Source organism: Lepisosteus platostomus, chromosome 1 (genome assembly GCF_059453375.1).
Source record: "Lepisosteus platostomus isolate fLepPlt1 chromosome 1, fLepPlt1.hap1, whole genome shotgun sequence".
Classification (NCBI taxonomy): domain Eukaryota; kingdom Metazoa; phylum Chordata; class Actinopteri; order Semionotiformes; family Lepisosteidae; genus Lepisosteus; species Lepisosteus platostomus.
Window position 1 is genome coordinate 37,548,861 of NC_142611.1, and position 26,594 is coordinate 37,575,454.

General features: G+C 40.7%; 1 protein-coding gene across 1 annotated transcript; it reads left to right on the top strand.

Annotated features, from left to right (window-relative positions):
• Positions 1–2,808: 2,808 nt before the first annotated feature.
• LOC148677909 (uncharacterized) lies at positions 2,809–5,984 on the top strand. The gene is made up of 2 exons (XM_088617288.1): positions 2,809–4,721; positions 5,943–5,984. Exons 1-2 carry the CDS (start codon positions 2,970–2,972, stop codon positions 5,982–5,984), a joined length of 1,794 nt encoding a protein of 597 aa, XP_088473414.1. The 5' UTR covers positions 2,809–2,969.
• The last annotated feature ends 20,610 nt before the right edge of the window (positions 5,985–26,594 follow it).

Genomic DNA, 26,594 nt, shown 5'->3' on the forward strand with positions numbered 1-26,594 from the left:
AGCTGGTGAAAACCCATTCGGAGGCATTTTGGACAAAGGAGTGAAGGCGCCGGGGCTGCTGTAGGCGAGGCTTTCCCAATGCTGGTGGCAGACAGGAGAGCCCCTGGCACTGGTTGCCGTGGATGGGGCCTAACTAGCCCACCAAGCACTTCACCCAGATGCTGTTGGGAAACAGGAGCAGGCCGGCCTAAAAGGGGGCAGGCCGCCCTTTAACAACGCTACCTCCCCTCTGGAGAGCCCAGAGGAGTGCTACACCCTGCTTGATACAATGGGCCAGATTGGCCACAAGCAGGGATTGTTTCTCCCTTCTCTCACCGAAGGCAGACCCTGCCAGGCCCTGGTCGATACTGGCTCAAACATCACCCTGCTCCGGCTCAGTGTCCTGCCGGGCACCAAGACAGCCCGACCTCCAGGATGGGAGCCCACCAACCTGTGCCTGAGGGCGGTGACAGGACAGTGCATGGAGGTCCTTGGTAAATGGGCTCTCACAGTGCAGTTTGGGGCCGCAAAGGTAAAACACCTTTTCTACCTCGCCCCAGTCCGAGAGGACTGCATACTGGGGTTGGACTGGTTGCAGCAGGTGGGTGGTTGCCTTAAATTTTGGCTGGCGGGAGTTGGTGGGGCAGGGGGAATGAATCCATCTCGCGGAGGGCAGGTCGGGGGGTGTCCAGGGCGCGCAGCAGACTGGAGCGGGAAGCGGAGGCATTGGTGACGGGCTTCGCCAGGGCCGACCAGAGCCGTGAGTCTTGGGGCAAGCGTGCCGGGCAGTTGGTGGAGTGGCCACTGGGGGGATTGCCAGGGCCAAGTGCGGAGATCTGTTCACAGCGAGGGATGAGAACTGCAACTTCACGGCTCTTGCCTTCTAATTAGGACAAGTTTCTTCTAATTAAGACATAGTATTAATTATTTTGATATAAAATCATGACAAACAAATGATGTACATTTTCACTTTCTTGTGTAACAATCATCTTCTTAAAGTTTGATGTATTCACTATCACATTAAAATATTTTTCTTAAATTACCTAAATTTATAGCTTTAAAATAAAATCATGGGGCGGTGGATATATTAAATTAAAAATGTAAACAGTGTCATCATAATTATAACACAGCATTCATAATATAATAATATAGCAATGTCACAGAGTGATGCAAAAACCTAGAAAAATAAGACTCCCAGTATCTTGGGATGCGGTGGGTGTCATTGTGCGTTTCTAATGCAGAGGAAAACTTCATGTGCAGGGGGGACAACTTTACAGAGCCTCCCTTGAATTCAATTACTGGGGCCCTAGCTGTATGGAGTTTGCATGGATTCCCTCCCACAGTCTAAAACATTCCAGTAGGTGCATTGGCTTCTGGGTAAACTGCACCTGGTGTGAGGGGTGTGCTTAGTTTGTGTAAACGTCCTCAATGGGTTATCACAGTCTAAGTTAGGAAAATCCAAGCCTTCTTTAGTAACTGTTTCTTTTTTACATGCATACAACATTTTACAAATTATAAAATATATAATCAAAACATAGAACACATCATGCACATTCAATCAAGCAGATGCCTGTATATATTAAACATGTTCTGGTGGGTAGCTGTGTCAGCATGCGTAAGCTACAAAGGAACAAGTAACAGGTTTATTCTATGCTGAAAAGAGAAGAAAAAAAAACACAACGTTTCGGCTGTGTTCACAACAGACAGGGCAGACAGCAAAGATTAAAGCATAGGAGAACAAAAGCTGAGGGAGTGGAGGAGGCGGCAGCAGGGGAGAGGCAGAGAGACCACTCAGATGGAGTGAAGTTGAGAGAGGTGTGAAGTCAAAACCAACATGTGAATGGAGAAGATTACAAGTCTATCATTGAGAGAAGGGGGAAGGTGTAAACCAAATTTCAGGATCATTTTTGTTTCTGATGTCTTCTGCTATGAGAGTTAAGAAACAGTTCTTTGAGAACGCAGACTAAAGGAAGCACCAAAGGCCTAACAGCCGCATTCCTTTGGTGTTTCACCACACTCATTCATGGCCCCACAGGACAATTCCGGATCACCCTGGCGACCTCCTGTACCTCCAGGAACCTCATTTACTGTATCTCTTGCAGGAAATGCCCAGCTATCTATGTTGGGAAAACTGGAAGGAGATCGCTTCAGAGAACATGTTAGGGCTCTGAAGATTAAAGATTTATCCAAGCCCATAGTTTCTCATTTCACCTCAGATGGCAATGATCACACTGATCTCTTTGTCTGCGTTCCCCAAGAAAGGTTTCTTAACTCCAGTAACAGAAAGACATCACAAACAAAAATTATCCTGAAACTTGGTTCACACCTTCCCCCTTCTCTCAATGACAGACTTGTTTTTGTGTAATCTTTTCTATTCACTTGCAGATTTCGACTTCACAGCTCTCTTCACCTCTCTCCACTTCACATCACCTGAGTGAACTCTCTGCCTCTCCCCTGATCCCACCACCTCCACTCTCCCAGCTTGTGTTCTCCTAGGCTATTTAATCTTTGCTGTCTGTCCTGTCTTTCTCACACCTGAAGAAGGCTCCACAGCTGAAACGTTGTGTTTTCTTTCTTCTCTTTTCAGCATGGAATAAACCTATTACATGTTCCTATATGAAACATGGTCAGGTACAGGATGCACCTGCACATTCAGCAATCAGAGTCATGAATATTTAAGAATCAATACACATCATGTAGCTGTCAAATGCATTTTTTCAATTCTAAAAATCATGAAAGAACACAACAGAGAGGCAGATGTCCCGCCTCTCACTCCTCCTCCCTCCCAACCTTTATTCTCCCGCTACTTTACCTTTGCCTACTGCCCTGTCTCTGTCACACCTGAAGAAGGCTCCACGGCCGAAACGTTGTGTTCTCTTTCTTCTTTTTTTCAGCATGGAATAAACCTATTACTTGTTCCTTTGCAGCCTACGCATGCTGACGCAGCTACCCACCTGAACTACTACCGCCTACAGCTGCTGCGACCCACTATGCCTTCCTCCAAATCTTTTTCTAGATCTCTTCGTCATACCTTCTCTTCCTCCCTGGGCCACTTGCCCGCTTCTCTCACTAAAACAGCATTCCGTTTCTTCACAGCTATCTGTTCCAAGACCAGGCTTTCTAACCACCTTCTATTCCTTTACAGATGTCGTCGACATAATATCATCCCTAAAGGATTTCGCCTTAAATTTAATTCCTTTTCTTTTGACTCTGATACCACCCAGAGTAACACTCAGAGACTTCTAAAACAATTTTCTAGGAAACTAATGCTCTCTACCATTTTCTCCCTCAAAAAACAGATTATCCTTTCCGACAACAACATCAAAGAGGCTAAGGAATTTCTACGGCTGACAGCTCCACATTATCTTCCCTTCATAACTAACCTCATTAGATCTCTCAACTCTAAACTCTACCAGTTTCTCACTACAGAGAAGGACAAAAAACTCAGTCATCTTCTACAGAAGAAAACCATCAACACCCCGAACACCCTCACCAACCCTAACCTTGTTGTCACCATACCTTCTGACCTTTCCCTTTCACAGGATGAGCCATCCCTCCTCAGCAAAGGGCTCAGTTTTGTACCAGTTCCCAGGAAGCTGGACATCCCCCAGACCAATGTCAACCTTAACCACTTTTACCGCAGTATCCGTCTCAAAGCACATTTTGCCGACAATTCCTCTTCACAAGCAGCTGATAACAACCCGGTTATTGATGTCATTAACAACATTAATCCCAAACAGAGCTGTTGGACTCCCTCCTCTGGCCGTTTTCCACCAGTTGATTATTTCATCAACCAATGCACTAATCAAGCTCCCAAGGCACTCTCTATACCCAGTAAACATAGGTCTAACCTCATCCAAGGAGAAAATCAGGCGGTCCAGTCTCTCTGCAACAGGGATGATATCGTCATCAAACCAGCGGACAAAGGAGGTGCTGTTGTGGTGTGGCGTAAGGATCTATATATCTTTGAAGCCTCTAGACAACTAACTGACACTTCTGCCTACCTCCCTCTCCAACAGTACCCTACCACTGACTACCAAAAGGAAGTGGTATCCACCATTTCTCTTCTTATCAGCAGTAATGAGCTCCCCCAGGAGGCAACCCGGCTCATCATGGAACATCCACAGGTATCTCAATTTTACCTCCTCCCCAAAATCCACAAACCGGACACCCCTGGACGCCCCATCGTATCAGCATGTAACTGTCCAACTACTTACATCTCAGCCTTTCTCGACAGCCTCATGAGACCGCTGGTTGAAGATCTTCCCTCATACATCAAAGACACCAACCACGCACTCCAACTTTTTAATGATTTCCAGTTTCAGGGTACCGAATGCTACATTTTTACCATGGACATCACATCTCTGTACGCCGTCATTCCCCATAATGATGGCCTTACAGCCCTCAAGCACACGCTGGACAAACGCACAGTACTTGATCCACCCACCCACACCCTGGTACGCCTTGCAGAATTGGTCCTCACACTGAACGCATTCTCTTTCAATAATCTTTTTTACCAACAGGTCAGTGGAGTTGCCATGGGCACCAGAATGGGACCCAGCTATGCCAACATTTTTGTCGGCTGGGTAGAAGAACGCTTCTTCGCTTCCTACACTGGCTATGTCCCTGACCTCTACAAACGATATATTGATGACTGCGACGGTGCCGCCACATGCTCCAACGATCAGCTTGAATTCTTCCTGCACCATTTCACCAACTTCCACCCGTCCCTCAAATATACGGTTAACATATCTTCCACCAACCTTCCGTTTCTAGACATCCACTTGTCTATCAACTACCCCCGACTGTCCACTTCAGTTTATTACAAACCCACGGATTCACACAGCTACCTCCTGTACAGCTCATTTCACCCCAACCACACTAAAAACTCTCTTCCTTTTTCACAGTTCCTTAGGTTACAACGATTATGCAGCGACGACATCGACTTCGAGAACCAAGCCCTCTAAATGTACTAATTTTTCATCAACAGAGGATACCCCAGCAGTGTGATTGACAGGGCCCTTGCCCAAGCCAAAAACACCCCCCGACCATCAACCCGATCAGGAACTCCCGCCGTAACAACCGCATTCCGCTGGTGCTTCCTTACCACCCTAACACACTTCCTATCCCCAGGACCATTAACCACAACTTTTCCATCCTACAGGATGATCCCTCCATTGGGGCCCTCTTTTCTGATCGCCCTATCATCTCATATCGCCGACCACCTAATCTGCGTAACCTCCTTGTTCACAGCTCCCTTGACCTCCCTCAACAACCATCCACACCAGGCACTTTCCCTTGCAACAGAGCTTGCTGTATCACCTGCAAGTACACAGCCACCACCACACTCATTCAAGGCCCCTCAGGACAATTCCGGATCACCCAGACAGCATCTTGTACCTCCAGCAACCTTATTTACTGTATCTCTTGCAGTAAATGCCCAGCCATCTACATTGGAGAAACAGGAAGGAGACTCGGAGACCGCTTCAGAGAACACGTCAGGGCTGTGAAGATTAAAGATCTCTCAAAGCCCATTGTTTCTCATTTCACCTCTGACGGCCACGACCACTCTAATCTCTCCGTCTGTGTTCTCAAAGACGGTTTTCCGTACTCATACATCAGAAAGACCACCGAAACTAAAATTATTCTGCAGCTAGGATCACACATTCTCCCTTCCCTTAATGACAGACTACTGTTCTTTTAAATTTTCTCCATTCATTGAAGTTTCATTTCACACCTCTCTGCACCCATTCTGACTTCACACCTCTTGATTGGCCTCTCTTTCTGTCCCCTGCTCCCGCCTCTCACTCCTCCTCCCTCCCAACCTTTGTTCTCCCGCTACTTTACCTTTGCCTACTGCCCTGTCTCTCTCACACCTGAAGAAGGCTCCACGGCCGAAACGTTGTGTTCTCTTTCTTCTTTTTTTTCAGCATGGAATAAACCTATTACTTGTTCCTTTGCAGAGAACAGAATATACAGGCATGGGGGCACCCAAGGGTTTTTGAGTTTATCATCCAATAGAGGCTCAATGATGCCTATGGCGTAGAAAGAGTGTTGGGGAGATCCTTTTATTAAGTTCTATCTCCCGAGGCTATTAAATAAACCAATTGTCTTTCTAAAAACTAGCATATTATATTTCAGCACTATGTTGGTGACCATCTGGAATCTGTGCTTGTAATTGGGTAGTCAGTTCCATATAAGATGGGACTTGAACCCAAAACCCACTAGTCATGAGTCTAGAGATATACCTACTCAGCCACTCTACCTCCAGTCCATGGTTGTGTTATTAATTCCTTGTATTTCTATAGCTTTTGCACCCCAAAGGAACCCAGAGAACTAGGGTGAACTAGTACACAGGGGGGTCTATTTTATCTACCATTTATTTTCTGCTCAATGCCTTCTTGTTTTTCAGAAACATTCCTGTCACAGAACAGTATTTAAATGGTGGACTGGCACACCCTAAAGGTTTACAGGTTGTGTTCAACATCTTCAACAACATTAGATGTTTTTCATTAAGTAAACATTTGCTCATAGTGAAAGGTGAGTGTAAAATGGAAAAATCAGGTTGTTTGAAAACCACCTATTTGGGAGAAAATGAGACACTACAGATCTACTTAGATAGCTGTCATCCAGTGGGTGTGAGGCAGTCAGTCGGTAATTGGTCTGCAGCAAGGAATGATAGAGAGTGAGAGTCTAAGCAGCATTGATATAGTCTTACGTTCCCTGGTTTATAACACCTGAAGACAGGGTATGGTCTCTGTAGTATCAAGATGAATTATGAAAAAGATACAGTGTGATTTGCAGCTCAGAATAACTCAGGTAGGATACTCTGGTGTTCAGTTTATACGACTTAAGTGTTTCATAATGAAAAGTGATTATTACTGATTAAAGTGCAGATTGAAAACTGGGCATAAAAGGAAACACTGTGTTGAAAAGAAATGTTTGTTTCTTTGCAACTGGTAATTCTGCATGTAGGATAATGGGAAAAAAAGACAAAGAAGGGTTCTCTGAATGGCCACTAAATCACAAAAAGTTTAAGGTAAAGAGCTAACTAAGAGCTGTGATCCATGGTTTACATGTTGGCATGGTCAGAGTGAGTAGCTCAAACTAGCAAATAAATTCACACCTATCATTTGACCTTCAGGTTGATTTTAGAGTGGGAACAGTAGCTGATACTATAGAAACTTAAACTACTAAGTGTAATGGCACTAGTAAATAAAAAATATAAAATAAAATATACACTGTGTACAAATTAGACTTTCTGGGAAGTGGAAGCAATTTTGTTACTCAATTTGTTACAACAAATTAAGACATCATTAACATTATTTTCTGATTATCAGAAAAGGATAGTTTTGTGTGCTTTTAATTCATTATTCCAGCATTGGCTTATTTTTTGTCACAGTTTATCTACTCTTATTTCACTAATTATATTCTATTTATTTTCTGCTTCTTTTTTAATTTAATGATTTTGTAATTAGGGCCGGGTGGTGGCATAATGTTGAAACTGCTGCCTTGCAATTCAGGAACTGGAGTGGTAACAACATAGAGTTTATATGGTCTTTCTTTGTTCAAATGGGTTTCCTCTGGGTGATCTGGTTTCTATTACACTGGCGCCCCATCCAAGTGTAACCTGTCCTGTTGCTAGCTGGGATAGGCTCTGGCTCCCTAGCAACTCTGAAGTGGTAGAAAATGTATGGACTGATAGAAAATGTAGCCAATGTAGAAAATGTATGGACTGATGTAATTAAAAATATTTTGTCGATATGTTTCTCTTGCATAGTTTTGCCTCAGATGCAAACAGTCACAATATGCATAACTGATTAATTTAGTTAAAACAAAGCACTTTAAATAATTGCCTTGTGGTAATACAGGGCCACATACACTGTGTGTTGCTTAGCACTCATTTGGGTAGTTTTACAATCAATGTTCTACTAAGAGGCTTAAGTCATAACAGTGTTTGCCCATTGGGGACTGCCTGTTGAGCAGTATATGCCAGACGTGCTTGACTCAATAAACTCCTTATTTCTATTTAAATTACTTCATGCTCCATGTCCTTGGTGTTCACTTTACCTGACCAGTTCAACTCTACAAAACAACAAGGTAAAGAATATGTAGAAATGTACAAATTGGTTGGAGAAACACACATTGCCTAACTGTCACTGAACAAAAAAGAGGTTACAAACAGTGCAGAAATAGATTGATACTTTATATTTGGACCTGAAAGCAATTTTAAAAATAGTCTTTGTTCATGTCCATGAGTACTAGATCAATATCAGGCTCTGTGAAGTGGAACTCTAGGATGTTGGCTGACAGAAATCACTCTAGCCCATTATCTAGTTGAAAAGTTGACAAAATTCTGTACTGGACATACTGCAAGAACCCACATCTTACAAAATAATGTTCTTAAAATAATATCTACAGATGCAGCCATTCAAAATGCACGGTACAAACCCGTACCGCATGCATCTACCCACAAGCCTCCGCAGTCCACCGCGGTAAGTGATTGGCTGGACAAAATGACCGACAGGGGAACTCATGGTACATTGGTCGGTAGTGAAAAGATTTAATCATTTAATCACTTTACTGTGCACGTTTTAATCCGCTTAGTATTGAATATTTATATGGAATTTTACAACTAAAGGGGAATTTTAGTTGCTGGGCATAAAAAGAAGAGGAGCATAACGCATCTGAAGGTCATAAACGATATTAATTTAGGAATATATAAACGTATTACTGTATGTAAACTGTACTGTATATGGCTGGTCTTGGTAGTTTAAAGAAAAAATACACACCAGTCTTCCATTTCTCCCTAAACATTTTAAGCATCAAAGTTTTATTAAACGGTCCCCAAATATGCGAGTGCTGTATAGAATGAATTTTAATAAAAAAAAATGATTTAACATGAAAATTAAGCTGTTTACGTTTCTCCGCCCGAGAATATAGTCACTCGTTGCTACGCAACGCAGAAACACAGCCACAGGTAACTAGCAAAGAGAGGACATTACCTCGCCAATATGATAAAGGAATAATTTATTTTTTTATTTCTTTTGCACATTTATTTGAACATTTCCATCGATTGTACAGGCACTTGGAAACTGTCCAATCCCTAGTTCGTCTGCATTTTCTTTAATGCTCCGGGAATTCTCCCGGTCTGGCGCTGCTCTGTGTCTTCTAGGATATGATTTGTGTTAAAATTGGGTTTCCAATAACACCGCAGCAAACTCTTGTTTTTATGTCCACTATAACGGACAATCTCCATTGCTTTTAACCAAGCGTTTCATAATTTCCTAAAAAATGAAAATGCGACAGAATTCTGGGGTGTCCCTATACCAGAGATTACGGTAGGCTTCAGAATAGTGATTGGCTGACACCATCTGACACCCCTCTGATTGGAGAAAAAAAAACATGCTGATCTGTTCTACATAGCAGGAAGAAAACAGCATATGCTGCTTCTATTCGAAATGCATGTTTTAAAAGTTTAATTAGGAAGTAAAAACCTTACAGCGTACACAGATTTCTAAACTGATCAGGAGGAAGAAAAATCACCCGTGTTTCGCATATAAAAAGTGGTTATTAACTATCGAAACCTGTTTTATTTATTTTATTTTTATTTAAATTAAGAGTTCCATTTGAATCGCAAATCGTGTTTAAATAAATATTTTTATTGATTCACAATCTTGCAATGCAACGTAAATCGTTATCTTTGTATTCTGCATAATAATGTTCACCTCTCTGTCCAGCAAATTAATAATAAACATTATTTTTGTCGTCTCCGCTTTAAAGGTGCCCCCATCGCGGAAGAATTTGACCTCGGAACGTTTACCCAGCGTAATATTGTATTTCATTGAACTTTGACAGATTGTCTTTAAATCAATTGTTGTCAGAATATCCCCACCTCCAAACAAGTACAAAATTGCAACAATTTTATTAATTGGCTGTTTCAGTAACTTAAAGTATATATTTAAAGTAATAATTTAACAATATATGTAAATTTTTAAGATATAATTATGTTGTGAATGTCTGTAGATTGTATCTTATTTTCAGTTTTTGTTTTGTTTCACGTTAATTTTATAAGGGAATCTTGATTAAAATACTTTTATTTTTTCACAATCTGGTAATGCCAGACAGAATTCACATTCGCTGCAGCCAAATGGCCTTGCAGATCAGAAAATCAAGGAACAAAACAATTATCGCTCCCGGCTCCTCAATGGAATCGATTTAACATGCTAATGCGTTGGTGTAACACTCTGTGTCTACAGTACATTGTGAACAAACCAGTTTCACAGGTATTTTCAACCCCCAGCCACTGTTGTTTCACCGGTTGTTATCCTGTCAAGCGCTTTGAGGAGCCACCTTTAAATGCGCTATATAAAATAAAGTTTATTATTATTATTATTAATATTGATCATATTTTTCTCCCAGAACTTGTAAATTGTTGTTGTTATTGTTGTTGTTATCCTGTAAAGCGCTTTGAGAAGCATACTGTCCAGCTTGTCAGGTGCATTCTCTTGTAAAATAATAAGTAGAGCTTTGGGGTTATTAGTGCTCCACTTACAGCGACCCAATGTAAATACATTTTGTCTCCAAATCCACCACCACTTGTATGAATCATAGCCCTGCCAAACGATGCAAATTCCGCTGCAATGGTTGTGTGCAGGAATTATTCAGTATGGCATCTCCGTGTTCAAGTAAACACTGCTCTGTGTACAAATGCAAATGCATTATTTTTTTTAAAGCCACCTTTAAAGGCGCTATATAAAATAAAGTTTATAATTATTAATAATATTGATGATATTCTTCCCCCCAGGACTTGTAAAATTGTTGTTGTTGTTGTTGTTGTTTTTCTCCTGTAAAGCACTTTGAGAAGCATACTGTCCAGCATATTGTATTTCATTGCACTTTGACAGATCGTCTTATAATCACTTGTTTTTAGAATATCCCCCAAGAGGATATTCCCCCCAAGAGGATATAGAGGATATCCCCCAAGAGTAATCCAGGTAACAGTGAAATGGGCGTACAGTCTAGGGAGATCGCCCGTTTTCCATGTAAATAGTTCCCTGGTTCCGCACCCCTTGGTTTCTCTCTCTCTCTCTCTCTCTCTCTCTCTCTCTCTCTCTCTCTCTCTCTCTCTCTCTATCTCTCTCGGGCCTGCACTCTTGGCGGGCTTGTCTTGTGTCTCTCTCTTGTCTGGGTGCGGGAGTGCTGCTGGCGGGTGGCGACGGAGAAGAAATAAAGAGCAGTTTTTAACTCCACAAGTTTGAGTCTCTGTGTTCGTCCTCAACGAACCCAAATTAATTACATTGGTGTCAGAAGCAGGAGGATGGACAGTGAACGGCCGATGATGACGGACTCAAAGAAACGCCGGTTCCCCCAGCAGTCAAGTGACCCCCTAAAGCGCCTTTTGGGGGCGAGCAGCAGCTGCCAGGGGCCGGGACAACCCCTCAGCACCAGCAGTGGCCACAGCCCTTATCAGGGCTACCCCACAGGGACCTACTCAGCGGAAGGGGGGCCCTTTCCCAGGCCGCCTCGGGCCGTGTGGCAGGAAGGAGACGCCAGACCAGCGGGCTCCAGCCCGCCACCCCTGCTCCAGCCTGCGCCGGTGAGACCGAACCGTTATAGTGGGGAGATCCCATGGCAAATGTTTGAGGCCCAGTTCCAGATGGCGGCAAACGGCTGGTCTCAGGTGGAGATGGTGGGCCACCTCTCCGCCGTCCTGGAGGGGAAGGCCTGCCAGGCGTTGCTGGATGAACCCGGGGTCCAGCGGTACAACTACGCGGTGCAACTACGCGGTGTTGGTGTCGGCCCTCCGGAGGCGTTTTGGCAGGAGAGGGGAGGCGCCGGGACTGCTGTGGGCAAGGTTGGCCCAATACTGCTGCCTAGTGGGAGAGCCACTGGGTCCAGTCAACGCAGACGTGGCCTACTTAGCCCCCCAGGGTTGCCCTACTCTCCCGGAGGAGGCCAACTGGGAGATAGCGCTCCAGGCGTTCCTCTGGGCCCTGGTGCCGACTGAGGTGCAGCGCCACGTGATGCTGGCCGCGCCTGTCCTCTTGGAGCAGGCCCTGGCTCTGGCTGAGCAGGCTGATGCCGTATTTGAGGAGACCGGTGGGCACCAATGGAGGGGCGCACGGGGAATCAGATGGGGAGGAGGAGACGGCCAGTGCAGCGAAGCTGGGGGAGCGACAACGGCTGGTCATCTGCCACCGCTGTGGGGAGAGGGGGCACATCGCCCGGGAGTGCCAGGCGCTGGATCCCCGGGGACTCCGGAGGCTGTTGAGAAATGGGAGCGGGGCGGCCTAAAGGGGGGAAGGCCGCCCTTGAGCGACGCTACTCCCACTCTGGAAAGCCAGAAAGAGTGCTTAACCCTCCTGCTGTGGGAAGGGTTGCCCACAGCCGGGGCTTATTTCTTCCCTGCCTCATCGAGGGCAGACCCTGCCAGGCCCTCGTCGACACCAGTTCGACCATCACCCTCCTGCGGCCGGGTGTCCTGCCGGGCACCGAGGCAGCCGGACCCCTAGGGTGATGGTCGAACCGAGTGATGATCGAACTGGGGCTGGGGGAACCGGCAGTTCTCCGAGTCAGACATCATCAGCCGTTCACTGTCCATCCTCCCACCTCTAACACCAATGTAATGAATTTGGGTTAATTGAGGACGAACACAGAGACTCAGACTTGTGGAGTTAAAAACTACTATTAATTTCTTCTCCGTCACCACCCACCAGCAGCACTCCCGCACCGCAGGCCCGAGAGAGAGAGAGACAGAGAGAGAGAGACACCAAGGGGTGCGGAACCAGGGAACTATTTACAAGGAAAACGGGTGATCTCCTCAGACTGTACGCCCGTTTCACTGTTACCTGGATACCTCTTGGGGGGAATATCCTCTTGGGGTAAAGTGATTATAAGACGATCTGTCATAGTGCTATGAAATACAATATGCTTGACAGTATGCTTCTCAAAGTGCTTTACGGGATAAGAACAATAACAACAACAATTTTACAAGTTCTGGGAGGAAGAATATCATCAATATTAATAATAATCATAAACTTTATTTTATATAGAACCTTTAAAGGTGGCTTTTTAAAAAAAAACTTTTTTTTAAATGCATTTGCATTTGCACACAGAGCAGTGTACTTGAACATGGAGATGCCATACTGAATAATTCCTGCACACAACCCATGCAGCGGAATTTGCATTGTTTGGCAGGGCTATGATTCATACAAGTGGTGGTGGATTTGGAGACAAAATGTATTTACATTGGGTTGCTGTAAGTGGAGCACTAATAACCCCAAAGCTCTACTTGTTATTTTACAAGAGAATGCACCCGACAAGCTGGACAGTATGCTTCTCAAAGCGCTTTACAGGATAACAACAACAAGAACAACAACAATTTACAAGTTCTGGGAGGAAAAATATTATCAATATTAATAATAATAAACTTTGTTTTATATAACTCCTTTAAAGGTGGCTCCTCAAAGCACTTTATAGGATAACAACCGATGAACAGTGGCTGGGGGTTGAAAATACCTGTGAAAATAATGTTAGCACAATTTTTTACAGTGCTAAATTTAATATTATTTATTACTAATAGTTTATGCTAACACCTAGCTTTCTTAACGCGAGAAGTACTACCGTAAGTACTGTACTTACTGTACTGTACTTAAGTACTACTACTGTAAGCAAAAAAAAATGTTTTTTTGGGGGGGGGGGGGGGGGTCTTTCGCTGGAAGACTTGCCCCCTTCTACTTTGAAAATACCTGTGAAACCGGTTTAATTTGGCACAGCCAGCACTCCCGCAGAGAGTGATGAAAACCGTGCAGTGCCAGGCGAATGCACATTAATATGTCGGGCTTTTGGGCTGGGTGGATTTGCGCCCTACAGTTCAACCTGCGGTACCGTTGTGTACGAACATTTGAAATATAAAAAATTTCAATATAATGTAGGAGAAATTGAGTATTGGTGTGTATTTTTTCTTTAAAATACCAATAACAGCAACATACAGTTTACATAACATGTTTATGTTCAGAAATTAATATCATTTATGACCTTTATGACCTTCGTTATGCTCCTCTGCGTTTTATGCTTAGCTACTAAAATTTCCCTTTAGTGGTAAAATTCCATATAAATATTCATTACTAAGCGGATTAAAATTTGCACAGTAAAGAGATTAAATGATTAAAAATCTTTTCACTAACGACCAATACACCACATTATCTTCCGTGTCGAATTAACATTGGAATGTTTTTTTTACAAGTGTCAAAAGAAGCGATACACAACCTGTCTCCTCTATAACTCTTCAGTTTACAGAGTTTCCGCCAGAGCCTCACAACATTGTCCAATAATACTCTTCTCGTGTCTAATTTTTAGCTAAGCAGGATTTGAGCCACAGGCCATAACAGACCAAAAAACAGAATCCACCTGCAATTCGGGTGTTAACAAAATGTGTTAACAAAGAAAGCGAAATACAGTAATACTACCAGCTATATAGATACATAGATTTAGATATCTAGATCCTTAAATTAATATCATTATTAATTTATTTAGATACGTGATTAAATATTATTGATTATAAAACAGATAATTCCGGTCCTGGAATCTGACTGGCTGACACCCTTCTGAAGCGGTACCACAATCTCTGGTATACGGACGCCCCTGAAATATGACTTTTTACTGTGTGATAAATTTTAAAGACTACTTCTTAGCGTAGATAAGAAAGCGTAGATAAAAAAGCTTGGATTCTCATGTATCTGGTACAAGTATCTTTTAAAACAGTCTTTGTTGTGCTCTTGAGGATCCTTGTGATATTTTTGAGCTCTGGTTGAATTATAAGTGTCGCAGTTTAAATAATTTTCGTTGTTAGAAATTATGAAACACTCTGTTAAAAGCAAGGGAGTTTTTATGTCTATTATACTAAAAGAAAATGCCTGACGAACCAGGGATTGGACAGTTTTTCAGTGCTTGTACAATCGATGAAAATGTTCAAATAAATGTGCTAAAGAAATAAACGAAAAAAGTAATTTATTCCTTTATCATATTGGCTAGCTAATGTCCCGTCCTTGTTAGTTAGATCAACGAAATGCTGTGGTGTTACATTTTGTCGATGAAAAAATAAAGTCTTTTCATTTCAAATGACGGTTACAAATAATGTGGACCAGCGTAATACTTTGAGTTTACAGCTTGTCCAAGGTCATTAATTATTAATAATATGAGTAATTTCTTCGGTAAAGGCTTTGATGCATAAAATATTTCTGCTGTAGTGATTCATAGCCGTTCAGGGACGCCAAATATGTAACGTTGCCATAGCCAAAATGTAATGTAGTGGCTCTCTGAAGGCACCAGTTCTGTAGGGTTTGGGCATTTACTGAGACAATTATTAATTGTAGCAGTAAATCACAAAGTTGATTCTTTTGATGGCTTTAGAGTCCAACCATGCGACATAACTCAAACAACGCACACACACAGGTACTAATACACGAGCATACATTTATTAATACATAGAATATGCATATAAACCTAACAGATCTTATCGAGAGGGTTATCAGAATACAAAAGATATATATTCAATCAGTTACGAAGTGTTACATATATCAAGAGGACATACGTTCAGTACATCATTCATTAAGACCGTTTCATAAATGAACTTGGTTATAACTTCTACATTAGATACTCGAAACAAGTACATAACTCTTAGGAATTAAATTGATATCAACTGGTTGGGATAACAATTGAATTCTTGAGCTGTAATGCATTGAAGTTGAATACTCATCCAATCTTTGGGGATTCAGATCTCCTGCGGGCACAAAGAAACAGTTGCAGGCTGTTGCTGTCCAATCCGCGCTCTCTGGCTCGGTGCCAGGCTGTGCTGTGCGGCTTGCGACGGTGCGCTGCTGATGCTCACTGACCGGCTAGTTAGTGTTGGCTTTAACTAGCAAAGTTTGTGCACAGGAGAAAAGATGACTGTGGGTCCCAGCAAGTCAGGAAGAGGACCGGTTCGTTCCTAATGAAGAGCTAGTTCTGAATAGTGATTCAGCTGTCCACAGTTCCGACCTGTTCACGAGGCCTGCTGCTGGTTACTCTCTGGCAACCTCCACTCTAGACTCTTAGAACAAAGGAAAGTTCTGGCACTCGGACACACTGGCCGTTCCGTGGTTGTCCGGGCTGAGTCTCAGGATGGTCAGGAGGCGCGCTGCGAGGATGTCCTGCCCTTGGGAGCCTTCTGCTCCTGGGCCGTCCTGCCCTGGAATTCTCCTTTGAATTCCCTTTAGAACAGTCCACAGAATCCTCTCCAGAATCCCTTCTGAATCTTGTTGAATCTCCCTTTCTGAATCTGAATCTCACAGGCTCTCTGTGTTGCCTGTTTTTACCTGGAGGAACTTCAGCTCATTGATTGGCTGAAAGTGCCATGGGCATCAGAGTCCCTCGTGGGTTACTCGGCCCTACCGGTCCCTGATTGGTTGATCAAGGTGAGATATGAGTCACTTACTCCTGACACTTAGTAATGCAGTCCAGATGTCCAACTGGCACTCCCTAAACAGATAGGCACCAATGGATGACCATTGATCATGATAGCCAGGCTTAGCTAAGTGCATCCCCCTGTGGGAGCTGTCCTTATCAAAAGAAAACATCTTGCATGAATAGTTTCTCTGTGGCTGCACCACAGAGATGAACAGAGAAATGGGGCCTCATTTGGGAAGCTCAGAAACACTTAATTCTGCCTTATTATTAAGCCTCGCCGCTACACTGCTTAATTTAAATATTTATGATAAAGGTAGGTTGTGTACTTTTGTCCAACTGAGCAATCTTGCTTTCATAAAATATACCAACTTTTTAATGACTGATGATGAACATGCTGTAATACACAGTTTAAATTTAAAAGCTCAAATGCTGTACATGAGAGGTTAAGCTTTATATGGGGTCTCTTGGTGGTTTCCGGTATGACGTCAAATGATGCGATACACTGCGTGATACTGCATGAAACTGCATTTTGATGCGACATGCCCACCGCGGTGTACCGTGAAATACCCCACCTGTTTTGAATGGCTGCATCTGTATATACTTTTACTGTTAATTAAATTAGTAAATTATTTTCGTTTCCATTTTATCATAGATTTTTGTGCATGAAAATATTGGTTAACTTTGAACATTAATATTAGAATAGTTTATCTTAAACCTATTAAGGACATTTGCAGAAGATCATCACATTTGAGATAATTCAATTTTTAGAAAGTGGTAAAAATATAAGAAAACCAAATAGAATTATATCTCGGTGTTTCAAAATTACCCTTCTTTTTACCCAAACATAATAAAATCACGATGAATTTTTTAATTCATTAAATTCTGAAACTCTATATGTACACATTCACTGTATATTGACAATCTGTCTTGCCTTGTATGAGAGGCAATAGATTCAGAGAAGATAGTGGTTTTGTCTTGACCACATTTCCCAGGATGCTGTAGGGAAGGAGTTGCGGCCTGCAGTCAAGCAGTGACTGGGTGACAATTTAAAAAGCACTATGCTGAAGCTTCCAACTGTTGGTCAATCTGCCATACGGGAACAGATGGCAGCTTGCCTGTACTGCACGCTCACAAGAGGGAAGCTAGAAGTAACAGACTGACCAATGGAAAAGGGAACTAAGGCGCTGTTGAAAAGAGTCTCAGAATGAGTCTAAAGTGTAAGTTATTTTGAGGCTGGTAAGCAGCTTAACTGCTTGGCAAGATAGATAGAGGGACACTTGAAGAAGTCAAGTTAGCAGCTAAAAAACGATCTTAGGCTTTGGTTTTGGTGTTTTGGTTTGGTTTGTAAGTAAAATAGGACCTCTTTATGGTTGCTTTGTATGTTTGTTTTACCTTGGTCTATCTAAATTTCTATTTCGCCCAGCAGCAAGGTGTGTCACGTCTTGGAATTATTTTTGATATAATGCAGGTTCCAGAATAGCCTTTAAAATTATTAATAATTTGCACAGCATAATTATTAAGAACTATATTTTTTACGACTTCTGAGATTTGGAGAAATAATTCTGACAAAGTTGGAAAAATAAAAATAAAACATGAGTGATATAATGAAGGCGAAACTAATCTGTATAGAAAAAACATAAAGGGCTGTGTACTGTAGATTTGTAGAGAAACCCTCTTCACACACAGGCAAACTCACATATATGGCTGCTTTGTAGGTTTTCTTTATGTACATAAAAGAAAATATGTAACAGGTTGTAAGAAGTACCCTTAAATGGCAAAACATTTGAAACCCATTATACAGATAAATGCAGGGACTCATAACTGGTTGGTTATGAGTTCCTCTAAGTGGACACTCTATGTTTCTCCAGTCCACCCAGCTATATGAAAGGGGACTGGTATTTTTATTAGGGGGCAAGCTCTGCAATGGACTATTGTCCCATACAGTGTTGAAGTCGTGTGCTCTCTGTTCTCTTAATGCCATAGAAACTAGGATAAGCTCTGGCTCAATGAGCCATTGTGACTTGAACATCAAAATCACATACCTATACACATATGTATTGCAATGCCTTTATCAAATGCCTTCTCCTGAAAATCAATTAAAAACACAATGCATTATTGGAACCAGTACCATTAGATGAGTTTATAATGCTTCTCACTATGGTTTGAAAATTTTACTAAATTAATTCTATGGAGTCTGCAGGTCATGCTTATGTTTTATTTTGGTTTTAAACCACAATGAAGACCACGGTATTAGTAAGTTCTCAACAGTGATTAATTTGTGGACATTTGTATTTTGTATACTGTATGTAAAAGAAAACATCTTAGAAAATATTATATATTATATATTATAGTTTATATGGTATTTGTTAAGACGACTTTAAATTCTCTTAAAATTCTTAAAATTCCTAAAATAAAGACTGCAAGCAGAAAGGTGTGCAGTCTCCAAAATGTTATTCTGATCAGGTGCAAATCCCAGTGCAGATGCATTTAATGGCAAAGTTAAAGTTGAAATTTCCAGTTAGTATTCTCTTCACTATGCATTGAGTAGCAGTGACTTGTAAAATTAATTAATAGGAAGTTAAAAAACAGGTAAATATAAGACAGTACATAGTTTTAGCTTTAACACAGAACAGACTAATTTAATTTGAATTGTAGCTTACAAGCACCACCTTTGTGACCATGCCTCCAACCCTTTCCACCTCCAGACAGAATGGTTTAATAATAATCCAATATTTAAAACAAAACTTTAAATAATTTAGCTGTTACTGAAACAAAATAATTAATTCATAAATGAGAGGTAAAAGGTCTGCTAAAACATTGATTGAAATATGTATTTAAATTAAATATTTAGCAAAATATTCAAATATTAATAGCTAAAAGAACTGCTTCATATTTTACTTGTAACCAAATTTATATTGCTGTCAAAGACAGGCATAGACAAGGACAGGTAGTTGGGAAATAAAATACAATAAAACAACACATTTACTTTGAAAGTTAAACAATACATTATTATGGTTCATAAAAATCTTGAAATTGAATTGTATTTTTTTAATGTAAAGAATACATTAAAGTGCATACAGATTTTCCAAGCCCATCTAACCTTCATGTGAATGCCCAGTGGACTGAAACTTCACACTGTCATTCACAAACATTTACTGGAATACATTGCAGCAATTATTACAGCCAATAATATCATAGAATAACTAATGCAAATTAAACATTTGTCCTTCAGTTCTTTTTAAGGAAAACAGTGAGGTTGCATTTCAGAGGAAAAAGCTATAAGTCCGTGACTGATGACTTTGGAAGAGCTAAATATAAATCTAGTGGTATAAAATATGCCTGCTGTATTTCCTTTTGATAAAGTGATAATGCACATGAGTTTATTATGTTTTTGCAATACTTAAATATAACATAGTATATTTAATATTGCATTTTTCAGCATAATTCACCATCATGTTAAAGATGTATTTTAAACAGGAAATAATGATTTCAAGAAATTAAAATAAACTTACATGGCAAATTTGATGGGAACAATTAGGGTAAGTCTCAAAATGTCATTTTAAGTTATTAATATTTTGGACTTAGTACAATAATGGAAGTGTAAACTAGAGGAATTTATTTATATTTAATATATATATAGTGATTTTTATTGTTCCAACACTGTATTCATGTTGAAAATGTATTTTTAATGCAATAGTTAACTAAGAATTTTTCTTTATCAACTTCTGACTTTCCAATGTTCTCAGAAAGTCTGGGGAACGCTAAGTCCACAGTTGCGCTTGTATTTGAGATCATAATATTATTGTTATTAGTAAGTTCAATGTAATATGTATTTTGATTGGGGTTAATTACATGCGTTTATGTGATGATCTTAGAAAGAAATGTGTTTTAAGCCAAGTTATTTCAAGTCTCCATATGTATTGGGCACATTTGCTTTATGTAGATTGCAGAGTGTAAGTGTCAGTATTTGACTACATATTCTTTTGAATCAGTAATAACATTTAATTGATGACCCAAAAAGCCCATCAGACTCATCAAACTGTTTCCTCTTTTGAGGAAGAAAAGCCTTTGCTGCAACCACTTATTTTTTCACAGACTTCCATTTATGAAACATAAACTGCAATACTTTGCTAGCTGCATCATCCAAGAAATTACTTCAGAAACTATAGTATGTCCAGAAGTGTGATGTTCAAGTGCTGACCGAGACTAAAAAATCTTTAAAAATTGTGTCTCGTGCTTACAAATCTGCACTGGTTACTAGTCTTTTACAGGATTGACTATAGAATTCTCTAGTTGATCTACCAGTTGCTACATGGTCTGTCTACTGTGTACCTTTCAAGAGTTACTATCCCACACATCCCATTTTGCTCAATTTGTTCGGCTGGTTCTAGGCTCTTTAATGTTCCAAGGACTTCACATCATACATAAGGGGACCCAGATGTCACGCCCCATACTCTCCCTCGCAAACGCCATTGCATTGACAATGCAATCTCATTATTAATTGAACACCATCACATTCCCACATGCACCAGATTCCACAAATTCTCACCTCGGACCAATTATCCAACCACATCCCTTTCCCTGCAGTATTTCAAGTTCCTCACACTCCAACCCATGCTCACTATTGAGAAGCCTCCCGTAGTATTCTCTTATGTGCGTTTCTAAGCCTTTTGATTGATCTCCCGGTACTGAATCTTTGCTCCTGCCTTTTGACCACGCCTTTTGGATTTCGTTTTTGGATTGTCTTTTAGATTTCCCTGGTGACCGGACTCATTGCCTCCCTAATTGACCAAGCCCCTGGATTAGGTCTTTCGGATTGTGCCTGTGCTACTCCGCATTCTGCGGGATTCATGGTTATGCATAAGGATCCTCCTATTCTACCAATTGGTTTCCTGACACGAGCCTTTTCAGCGGTAGCCTCCTGTGTTTGGAATACTTTCCTAATAATATTAAAAATGCACCTTCTGTTGAAGTTTTTAAACCTGGCCTCAAAACTAATTTATTTTCAGTAGCCTTCAATTCTTAACCCAATCTTTATTTCAATTTAATATTGTAATGTGGGCAATAATCACGCAGATGAGTGGTAATGGAAGTGCTCTTTTGTTGATAAGAGAAGCACAAGATCACTATCCTTAAAAGGACTACTCTCACCAACCAGCAAGAATAAAGCCACTGTAACACTGAGTGAAGGTTGCTTTTCCGCTCAGTGCCCCATCACCGCCTGATGAGGGCACAACACTATATATACATCTTTTTGTATTTTGTTATTCCTCTTTTGCTTACTGTACTTTTTATGTATGATTTATGTAAAGTACCTTGGGAATGCTTTACATTGAAAGGAGCTGTATAAGAATAGAATAAAATAGAATTTATTTTTATTCTTAGCATTTTGACTTAATTTATTTTCTTCAGCATGTAAAATGTATGCTCAATTGGATTTATACTACAGAATAACTTGGTCTAAAACTTTCTCTTGATGAGTTACTTAGTTACTTTGGTTGTATGTTTTGTGTTATTCTTGTGCTGCAGGATGAGGCTCTGCACAATAAGTATAAAAAGACATTTAATTTCACATAAACGGACACATAACAGACACAAACCTTAGAACTCTTTATGCTGCTGCCATTATTTGTAACAATATCAATAAAGATGAGTCAGTTCCAGAGAAAGCCATGCATCCCCGGGCCATGACATTACTTCCAACATTCTTCACAAGTGTAGCCTCTGTAATTTTGTTGTCTCGGTCATCTACAAATCATGGATATTGATACCTTCATGCACTCCAATGGGTGTTGATGATTTAACTGAGTTATTTTTGAGTTTTCCTTGACAGTATTTCTATCATCAATTTATATGTATTGTCTGCATTGTGTGGTGTTGTCTGTCATATTGTGTTTCTTCTGTACTGTGTATGTCCTGAGAGATCGGTGCAAATAAGAATTCCAGTGTACATGTACATACTGTTTGCAATAAAGATAACTAATTGCTACTCTACTTTTTTTTTTCTTGTTCAACCTTGGCTGATAGGCAATGATACTTGTTGTTTCTTTCTCCTTTAGTATATTCATTTTTTTATTTTAGTACAACCAATTTTTTGTGTTACAGTTCATTTTGAGTTTTTCTTTTCTTTCAGCTTCAGATCTGCCTGCTTTCCTTTAACATACAGCCCTTTAGTTTGATTTTGGACCTATGACTCCAAACAATTAAGTGAGACAGGTTGATAGTATGTTCACAAGTGTTTCACAGATCCTGATTACCCAACAACTGACACTTTTGTTCTTGAGGGCACTATATACTTTATTATAAATCTTGTGTTTAATGAGTGCTAAGGCTCATCATGCGACATGAATACATTGTGAAGTCTTCAGTAGACACCGGTTTACAGTATATGACTTAGGTCTGAAATTTAAGCAGTAGATTGAGCATGAACTGAAGAGGTATTAGAAGCTAACAAAGTGACATTTTCATTGTAATGTTATGTAAGGAATTTACATAGCTGTCATAAACAAATTAAAAATCTCTTTGACATTTGAATGTTATTGTACATTGCAAACAATTGACTATTATTTTAATTTAATAGGACCTTAGCAACATGTCAGTAGTATAGCTATAAAAACAGCTTTTTTATGATTAAAATATGCGTTTACACAGAAAGTTTAGAAAGAAAGAATTGTAGGAGTATGAAAATAACCAAACTATAACATCATTTCTATATATTGAAGAAATTTAAACCAGGTGACCAAAAACAGAACAAGATGATGAAGACAGATAAACAACTTTTAGATTTCAAGGACAAACAATACTTGTTACCTAAGGCAAGTTCAGTTGTATTGTTTTTTTAAGTCAAAGGATTGTTTAGGCTTCAAATAGATGTGTTAGATAAGAACTGTGCTACTAATAAGTCCCCTAGAGCTACAGAACAACTGATTAATCTGACTCCTTGTAGACCCTTGAAAACGTTGAGCATGCTGACAATGAATTTAACCTCTTTAAATACTAGAAACTGCTATTATCTACAGTAGTTGCATTAAATAACCCTCCATATATATGCGATGTATGAGAGAAGAACATGAAATACAGTATGTAGGCGATATAATAATAGCATCACTTTATTAACCCTTTACAATTTCTCACATTAGGAATTATCTTTTCACATACCCCAGCTTGCTCTCCATGAGACACACAGACAGGGAGAGAGCCTGGGGTCAGAGCACAGGGTCTGCCATTGTACAGCAGCCCTGGAGCAGTTGGGGTGAAGGGCCTTGCTCAGGAGCCAAATGGAGTAGGATTCCTCTGCCAGCTGTGGGATTTGAACCAGCAACCTTCTAGGCACAGGCACAGATCCTCAACCACAGAGCCACCACTCTACCCAGAATATGTGCTCATGAGTTGTTGTGCTTTTGCTAAATTCAATAATACCTCAAATGTCAAATATTTTCTAGAGTATTGTGCTCTTTCAATATTCTTATGACAATGACAATTGTGAGACATAAATTTAAGTTTTTTTGTGAATTTAATCATAACCATTTTATTAATCTCTGTAGTTTGTGTTTCACAGGGCTCAGTATTTAGCATTCTGGTACAGAACAGTACTGGTATTGAGTATTTTTCCTATTCATTCAAATACAGTGTAGGCATCCTCTCATGAGACACCAATAAATGTAGAGGTTTTGTGCATTTACTGGGACAATGACTAATTGTAGCAGTAAGTCACAAAATAATTATTTGATGGCTATTACAAAACTGACCTTGCGGGATAACTCGGCAACGCACACACACGGATACTAATACACGAGAATACATTTATTAACATAAAATGTGTATATAAACATAACAGATCTTATAGTGAGGGTTAGCAGAATACAAAAGGTATATATTCCATCACGAAGAGTTATAAACCAAGAGGGACATACATTCAGTATATCATTCATTTATACCGTTTCGTAAATTAACTTGGATTACAACTTCTACACAAAATATTCAAAAGCAAATACATGACTAATAGGAATTAAATTTATATCAACTGGGGGTGAGGTAACAATTGAATTCTAGAGCTGTAATGCAGAATGTTGAATACTCATCCAATCTGTGTGGATTCAGATCTCCCGTGGACACAAAGAAACAGTGGCAGGCTGTTGCTAAGTCCAATCGGCGTTCTCTAGCCCAGTGCCAGGCAGTGCTGGTTCGACGTGAGAGAAAGAGGGAAGGAGGGAGAGATTCCTGCTGCGATGCTGACAGTGACTCTCTGAAGACCAGCTAGTTAGTTCTGGCTTTACTAGAGAGAGTTTGTGCACATGAGAAAAGTGACTGCAGGTCCAGCAAGTCACACTCTTTAGACGGGAAGAAGACCGGTTCGTTCCCGATGTAGCGCTAGTCCTGAATCCTGAGATTCAGCTGTCCACAGTTCCAATCGTTGTTCACTCGTTGATCAGATGAGCATTCCTGGTGGGTTCATGAGGCTTGCTACTGAGGTAACCTTGGGCGGATCCTTTGGTTATGCGCGGCGACCTCCATTCTCGACTCTTAGAACAAAGTGAAGTCCTGGCACTCAGACACACTGGACGTTATGTGATTGTCCGAGATGAGTCTCAGAATGTCCTGGAGGAGCCTTCAGGAGCCCTGTGCTGCCTGTTTTACCTGGAGGAACTATGGTTGTTCATTGGTTTAAAGTTCCGCAGGCATTGGAGACCCACGTGGGGTTACCCTGCCCCCCCAGTTCCTGATTGGCTGATCGAAGTGGAGGATGAGTAACAATGCACTCTGACCTTAGGGTTGTAAACCTTGGGATGAGACTCTCCCAAGGAATCTCCCAGACAGTAAGGCGCCAGAGATGACCATTTATTAGGATAGCTGGAGAATCTCAGCTTTGGGAGCTGTTCCTTATCAGGAAACTCTATCAGCTAGAAAAAACACCTTAAATGTGAACCAAATGGAATGGCCTCTCTGTATCCAGCACCACTGAGATGAGAGACAGAGGGACTGGCAAGGGAGCAGCAAACTTAATTCCTGTATTTTTAATAAACCCTGCCGCTACAACAGTAACAAGGTATACATTGTAAGCTTGTCCTTGCGATCTAAGGCAGTGATATCCACTGGGGACTGGATCAGGGCAAAAACATGCCACACAGACATGAACTCTTATTGCTCCACCATCTTAACACAACACCTTGAACTACTGCTTTCCTGTGGTAATATCCGGTTCCCCTGAAAATCCAGTAGGACATAAGATTATATTGCCACAACAACAGGAGCTGCATATTTTCCCAAACAGTTATGGTCTACATACCTTCCCCTTACCAATAGAAATGTCCTTGTTTCACTAAACAAAAATAACTAAAAAAAACAATAATGAAAAAAATGTAATTTTTCTATGAACACAGCAGAGAGATACACAAATTAAACCAGTAGAAACATCTAAAACAGTTCGCATTGAGGGCTTTTTTGAGACATATAGAACAGCAAAAAAAGAACACTATTGGAAGTCACATGAAGTTATCTGAACATAAAATAAAGTTGTTTTACCACATACTACAAATTGCTTAAAACCTACAAGACAAAATCAAATGACAAAATCCTTGAAATGGTCAGGTAACCTAAGAAGCCTACCAAGAAGCATGTGTGTATCAGGTAGGTTGGCTAATGAAAGCTTATTAGTGTCCTGTTGAACAAACAGTCCAGTGGCAATTTTCTGTGAAGAATCTATGGTTCCTGGAACAGGCAACATAGGCATGTCCACGCAGGGTCTCATCAAAGAGTCCAGGCTAGGCTGGGGAGATGATGGTATAAAGTCAGAATTACATGAAGACAAAAGAGACAAGTCCTTTGTAGCTGGTGGTGATGAGGACAATGTGTATAGTTTGAGCCCATTGTAGTGTACAACTTAAATATGGCTGTTGGGGTCTAGTGGGCAGCGAATCTGGTAGGAAGTACCAGGTTCACCTTCCCCCAGATCCAAGCAGTGTTGTATCTGATAAGGCCCACTCCAGTGAGGACCAAGTTTTTATTTGCTCTTTGAAGGAGTGCCAACCCATTCCAGATCCTCCACACTGTAGAGATCATGACATATGATAAGATGTTTGCCTAGGGCTTGCAATAAAATAATTTTGTCAAGTCAAGTCAAAGGCAGTTTCCAGCTGATGCAGTAGTTCAGAAGCAAACAAGTCGCC

Coding starts and splice junctions, on each gene's coding strand:
- LOC148677909 (XM_088617288.1), top strand. CDS start 2,970: ATGCCTTCCTCCAAATCTTTTTCTAGATCTCTTCGTCATACCTTCTCT. Junction 4,722..5,942: donor ACCCGTCCCTCAAATATACG/GTTAACATATCT, acceptor GTTCCTTTGCAG/AGAACAGAATATACAGGCAT.